Source organism: Mesitornis unicolor, unplaced genomic scaffold (genome assembly GCF_000695765.1).
Source record: "Mesitornis unicolor isolate BGI_N332 unplaced genomic scaffold, ASM69576v1 Scaffold45415, whole genome shotgun sequence".
In the NCBI taxonomy this organism is placed as follows: domain Eukaryota; kingdom Metazoa; phylum Chordata; class Aves; order Mesitornithiformes; family Mesitornithidae; genus Mesitornis; species Mesitornis unicolor.
The window spans coordinates 1-6,256 of NW_010184298.1; the positions used below are offsets into that span (position 1 = coordinate 1).

The following is a 6,256-nucleotide window of genomic DNA, read 5'->3' on the forward strand; positions in this document are numbered from 1 at the left end:
ACATGGTTGTTTTCCCCTATTTTCAGAGAGGCTTCTGCCCAGCAGATATGCACTCTCAGAGTTACATAGCAAAACAGATTAAAGCAAGATAGAAAGCCAAGTTCACTGAAAGAAATGAGTGCAAAGCATCTATCTGAATCTAATGACAGATGAAGACAGATGTAATGTTGTCTTTAAGAATGTTCATTCACAGAGTTGCGAAAGAAAAGTCTCCTCTACTTCAGAAAACAAGACTATACGACTAACTCACGTATACAACTGCACATGGTGGCAAAATTTTAAGCCCTGTATGTACCAGTCACTACTGCAGTGCATACTTAAAATAAGAGCACTAGCTTTAACTTCCGATCTTGGATTTACTCCAGAGCAACATGCTTTAACAAGCTAAAAGCACTATCTAATGAATTTTATTGTACCCTTCTGCCCATTCATATGCTTGCATGCAGGAAGAACTTAGGATCTCCAGGTTCCAGCAACTGCCCTGGATTCTGTCTCTTTCCTGAGAAGCATTCAAATGAATTCTCATGACCCTTGCAAACTGTCAGGTACAAGTCCATGTGCATACAGGCATGTGCCTGCATAAATGTGAACAGGATGAAAAAGGAGAGGGAAGGGAATAAAGAGAAAAGGATAAAATAAAGAAGTGAAAGGATGGAAAGAGTTCATACAGGAACAATATTCACATTTGAACATAGAAAAGAAACACCTCAATCCAAGAGAAAGAAGTCCAAAAGGCAAGGATTACTAAGTTACAAGAAAAAAAACCCTAATGCTAATAATATAAATCTCATGTAAAATTTAATTCTACAAATTTACTTTATTATTATTTATTTAAATTCAGAGCAGATTTTCTCAAGGGTTAAGAATTGTCATTTTTTAACTGGAAAACATGTCATGAAATATTACCCCACACTTCCTTCTTTCCAAGGGAAAGTGAGGAAAATCTGTTGGTATATTCAAGTCCCTTCTCCTTTTTCTGTTCTTCACTACTGACTTTGCTATGGCAGTCTGCACAAAAGTTTATGAAGAGTTGAAAACAAACCTGGTAGTCCCAGATCTTAACCAACCGGTCATCTGCACCCGAAATGAGATACGGCTTGTCTCCTCCACTGTAATAGTCAATGCAGTTTACTCCTTTCTCATGGCCTTCCAAAGTAAAGTTGGGTGAAGAAGAGCCAAGCTGCCACACCTTCCCAGGGGAAAAAAAAGCAACAAAAACCCCCAGATCTGCAGGTAGTTATTTACCTTTTGCACCCAGGTCAACCTTGCCAGAGTAGGTATTCAGGTGTATGTTTACAGTTCCAAAGACACACTCATTTCTCTTAGGTGAAGAGCCTGAACAACTGCTTAGAAAATTACCCACTGCTGCCCCCCATTAAACAGAAATAATATGTTGAGCTGCACACATTGAGCTCACAGCTCAAAACAATGGAATTGGTTTCTTTAACTTTTTTTTTTAAGACAAAAAAATCACAGAAGACACTGTTTTTAAGTGGTGGTATCTGTCTACACAATTAAATAGACCTAGACAAAGCAATCATTTGCACATACAAGAGTTGCCCCCAGCTGTGTCCTAAATTTATTTTCCCAGTTACATTAAGTGAATGACAAACCTCATGCTAAATGAGGACTGCAAATGAAGCAAGTTAAGTAGAAGATACACCACTATCTTCCCCATGATCACCACACCAATCAATATTTATTCACACCTAATCTCAACATCTGAGGACATATGAAATCAAAACTGGCTCTTTACAGCCAATATACGGATAATTTAGGGGGAACATGAGGAAGTCTCACTGCTCAGATGGCTGTGAGTCTGTAGTCCCAGACATTCAGTAATAGTTTCACAGCAAATGAGAAGGTTGAAGAGACCTTTGGAAACAATTCAAATGATAAAGAGCCATGACCGTGAAAATAATGGGAGAAATGCCCACACTGTTTGCAGTTTGGTTGATTAGTTTTTTTAGCTGTGTGCAGTTAAAGGCTTTACCCAGCGTGTGTGTACACACACATACACATACAACTACTCGTTGACAGTATAACCATTACCCCTCCCCAATATTTCTGCATAATTCAGATGAAAATGCAGCACTTAAAATTTTAGAGAACCACATTTCAATGACTAGAGGTGACAGGTAATCCTGTAAATTTACTGAATTACTTAGTAGGTGCACAGTAACTTGACCAGCCTTCAGGTCTTCATTCAATAAAAATGCCATGATTGCACCTGCTTTATGAATTCTTACCCTATGTCCATACATTATTGGCTTGTGTATTCTGTCGGGTGACTACTTAAAGACTACTGCCCCCTCTCCAGTATGGTTTCTCTACCTTGATAGTCCTATCCAAAGAGGCACTGGCAAACTGGTTGTTGTCTTTTGGGTTGATGACAATCTGCATGACATAATGGGTGTGTCCTTCGAACACCTGAGAACAAGACCATTTTTTATCCCAGTCCCAGAGTTTAATGAGCATGTCATCTGAAAAACAAACAAATCAAGATTCAGTTAGTTTAACATATTATGATACCTACCTTCTTAAACTATGTAATTCTTAGTAACTTCAAGTAAAAGGCTCATTCAAATCTTCTCCTTGAAAGGAACCAGTGCTAATAATGTATTTTTCACTTGTAAGATGACTGGTCCTCTCCTGGAGAAGGACCACACGAAATATAAGTTTCTCAAGAAGACTGTCCAGTAAAATGGTCATAAAACTAAGTAAGAAACTACTTGCTATAGTATCCCCATTTCAGAAGATAAAGGAAAAAAAACAAACATGCAATCCCTCACTAGACAGAAAACAGAAGCCTAAAAAGAGCTGGTTAACAAAAATAAAAATATACCAAATAACTCTTACCACTGCTTGTCAGTATGAAAGGCTGTGTGGGATGCACAGCAATACAGCGGATGTAATCTGAATGTGCTTCAAACATGTGAACTCTTTCCAAGGTGTTATAATTAAATACTCTAATTTGCATGTCATCCTACGAAAGAGACAAAAAGCAACCATTGAAATAGGACTCTGTTTAATACACCTTATTTTCAATACAAGGCAACTAGAAAAAAAACATTCCACTAGTGAAGAGCCTCCAGTAACAAAACGTTTTAAGAAAATTTATTTTCTGAACATAACTAATGATACAAATTATAATTTGATTCACAAGACTAAACTACCCAATCCTATTCCAAGGCATTTATGACACGGAGAAAGCTTCAACTAAAATTTAACTTTTAGAAGATGTATTCAAAATAGTCTTTTGATTTAAGTGCAAAATTGCTTCGAAAATTAATGCTTTATATAAAAACAAAAAGCAAGATTCATCTACACCAAACTTGCAATTAAGTTAACACTGTAGGGCCAAGAGGAAAGAAATTGTAGCTCTAAATCAAGTGGAAAGATGATTCCAACTTGATTTTCTTTAAATTGAGTTGTTGAAAAAGAAAAAAAAGGTATGTTTATTTCAAACACAGTATTCTTAAAAGCAGTATTTCTAAACCTTTAAAAAACCAAAACAATATTGAAGAACTATTCCTGGGAAACGTTGCTGACTTATGCCCACTTGAAATACCTGGGACATGGCAGCATAATATAATGAATAAAAGCACAGTATTTTTCCAGATGTGAACAATTCTTTAAAAAGTATTCTAAATATAACCAAAAACAGAAGGAAAAACAATAGTTTCATCTTAAAGCAGCACTACTAATATTTAGTCAAAATTGTGTGCTGAGTGTGTTCTGGCTGACAGTAACAGTGTAATCCAGACCTACTTTGCATTACAGACAGGATTAGCCACCATATTAGGCTGCTCTCCTTCAAAATGAAAACTTTTGAGTTTCTAAGCTTACTTAAAGCAGAACACTTCTGAGAAACTGCAGTGAAACTTTCTCTTCTACAATTTCATATAAACTGTATTATTAGGTGATGTACAAAGTAATGACATAGAGAAATAGCATTGCATATGGAAATCACAAGAAGAGGATAGCTTACAGCTCCTGTAACAACCCAGTTCTTTCTTGCCACGAATTTGGCAGCTCTCACTGGCAGGTCACACACTTCAAAAGTCTTCACCAGAGTCTAAAAAGAAAAATAATAATTTCACAGCACTGGAGAAAATGCCTGTTTTGAAATCAGCTTCTTGTCTCTTCTCAACAGTATCCAGCATGCTGTCCTTAGCAACTCTTCAAAGAATCCTATACCACTACACGTACGCTTTTTTAAAGGAACATACCTACCCAAGAAGGGAAGATACCTCCCTGTTCTTTCTTTTATCACTACCTTTATGTTCTCCCTTCATCTTCAACCCCACCTCCTGCCTCCCCAGATATTTTCAGAGCCGCTACCCAATTTCAACTACACTTGATAAAGGTCTAACGGTTTCTACAACATTCAGAAATAGAGGTGGCAGGTATAAGACAGAGGCAGCTAATATGTCAAAAGGAAAGGCCTTATTTTGAAAGAAATACACAAAGCAGATCATTATTGAAAAATAAATTTATAGGAAATGAAACACCAATGAAGTTATAGCTCATGATATTCCTTGTCTATGATTACAGTGACTTTTGTAAATAAGACAGGGAGAATACAGTCAATTAGTGGCAGTAAATTAAGACCCTTCTTGTGTAACTAGTATTGAAAAATAGAGTTTATGCATCTGTCAGTTATGAAGATTTCATAATTAAGGGAAAACCAAAATCATCACCTGGGTTTCATGGTTCCAAACGCAGACGCTGCCATTGTAAAGGCTGGCCAGCATCCATGGCTCTGTGGGATGCAAGTCGACACTCTTCACCCGGTCAGACCGGGCTGTTAGTTTCCTCTTTATATCAAGTCGCAGAGGCTGGACAGGAAAAGAATTGAGAATATCAAGTTATTTGACATAAAACTTGCACAGGAATATGACGGAGGAAGGAAAGCTGCAATTAAACCTTAAAATAAAAAGAGTCAATCCTGCTTTTCAAGCAGACAGAAGACTACTACTGTTTTCCACCCATCTGCTGCTTTGTTTTTGTTAGGGCTTCTGGAAGGACCTACAAATGGCAATGGGTCCATTTAATTTACTTCTGTGAAATTCAGATTTTTTTCATTATGCAAAAAGTATCACCAGCACAGTAAAAAAAATGTACATCTTCCTGGTGTCCCCAAACTACTAAGGCAAAAAGAATTTACTTCTAATACAAATGATAGAAAAATCAATCTTCCTGCTACTTCACTTGAAAAGCCAGTTATCACCACAGAACACAACATCAGCCCATCAAAAATTTATTTCCATTCACAGTTCCAATATTAAGTTTTAGAATGGAACACCGCAGTAAAACTGGGAAAGAAAAAGTTGGTCTTCCTCTACAAAGAGGGCTTTGACCTTTCACTTCCATCACTGGCAATGTAAAGCCAGAGTATTTAAAAGGCATGAAGTGGAGCAAAGTGGTTTTCTGAAAAGTCTAAGGCATTAGTGATCCATTGAGACACTCAAAGACTCTTGAGCTCACTTAATGCTGCTGACATTTTATCTCAGAGAACATAACGGGTAATACCTGATCACAGAAAGCTGCATGCGTTTAGTGGCAGAATAAAGCCAATAAAACCTGCAGCTACATATGTTAGACACTGCAAAGAGAAAAAGATACCTAGCCATCGTGTAGTACCCATAATTTATGGACATGGCATCTGACGGTAGACAATGAACTTGTGGTTTATTTCTCCTGCCATAAATACGAGAAAGGTGGGCAAGGCAATTGCAGATAATTCTGTGCTTATCCTTGTACCTGCTCTTTGCTGCTACTAAGGACCAGACTACGGCTGATCTAAGAGGTTAACTGCAACACGGACTCAAAAGACTTTGACAACCACCAGGTCTGGTTGATTTACCAGTGCAACCCCACACTGGTAACGGAGTTCAAGTGATCTGCTCTGTGGCCACAAGCATAATGATACTAGGGGACTTTCAAGTGCTTTCTTCTGCATTTAAGTTACAGAATGACCCTGCCACCTCTTCAGCTAGCATGGACACAGGGAAGCCCAAGCCAAACTGTGCAAGACGACCTTGCACAGGTCCACCCCCGGCTGGTGCTGCCCAGACCCAGACCCCGCTCCAGCGGGCAGGGCCAGGGCCATGCAGAGCGGCCCCGCGACGCCCAGGGCTGGCTCCCGACTCGTCCTGCCAGGGCGGCGGCTCAGGTGGGAGGCCCTGCGAGGCCTCTTTCTCTTCCCCGCCATCCCACCGAACTACTTTTTCTTCAAACGACTCGGGGGTGA

General features: G+C 38.8%; 1 protein-coding gene across 1 annotated transcript; it reads right to left on the reverse strand.

Annotated features, from left to right (window-relative positions):
* Positions 1–1,042: 1,042 nt before the first annotated feature.
* On the reverse strand, positions 1,043–6,217 carry LOC104540581 (coatomer subunit beta'-like; the record flags this gene model as incomplete). Its single annotated transcript, XM_010184418.1, has 6 exons — positions 6,044–6,217; positions 4,704–4,841; positions 3,992–4,078; positions 2,860–2,986; positions 2,335–2,483; positions 1,043–1,189 (listed from the first exon to the last, which is right to left on the reverse strand). Coding segments are annotated over exons 1-6 (822 nt in total), but the record flags the coding sequence as incomplete, so codon positions are not given.
* Between the last annotated feature and the right edge of the window lie 39 nt (positions 6,218–6,256).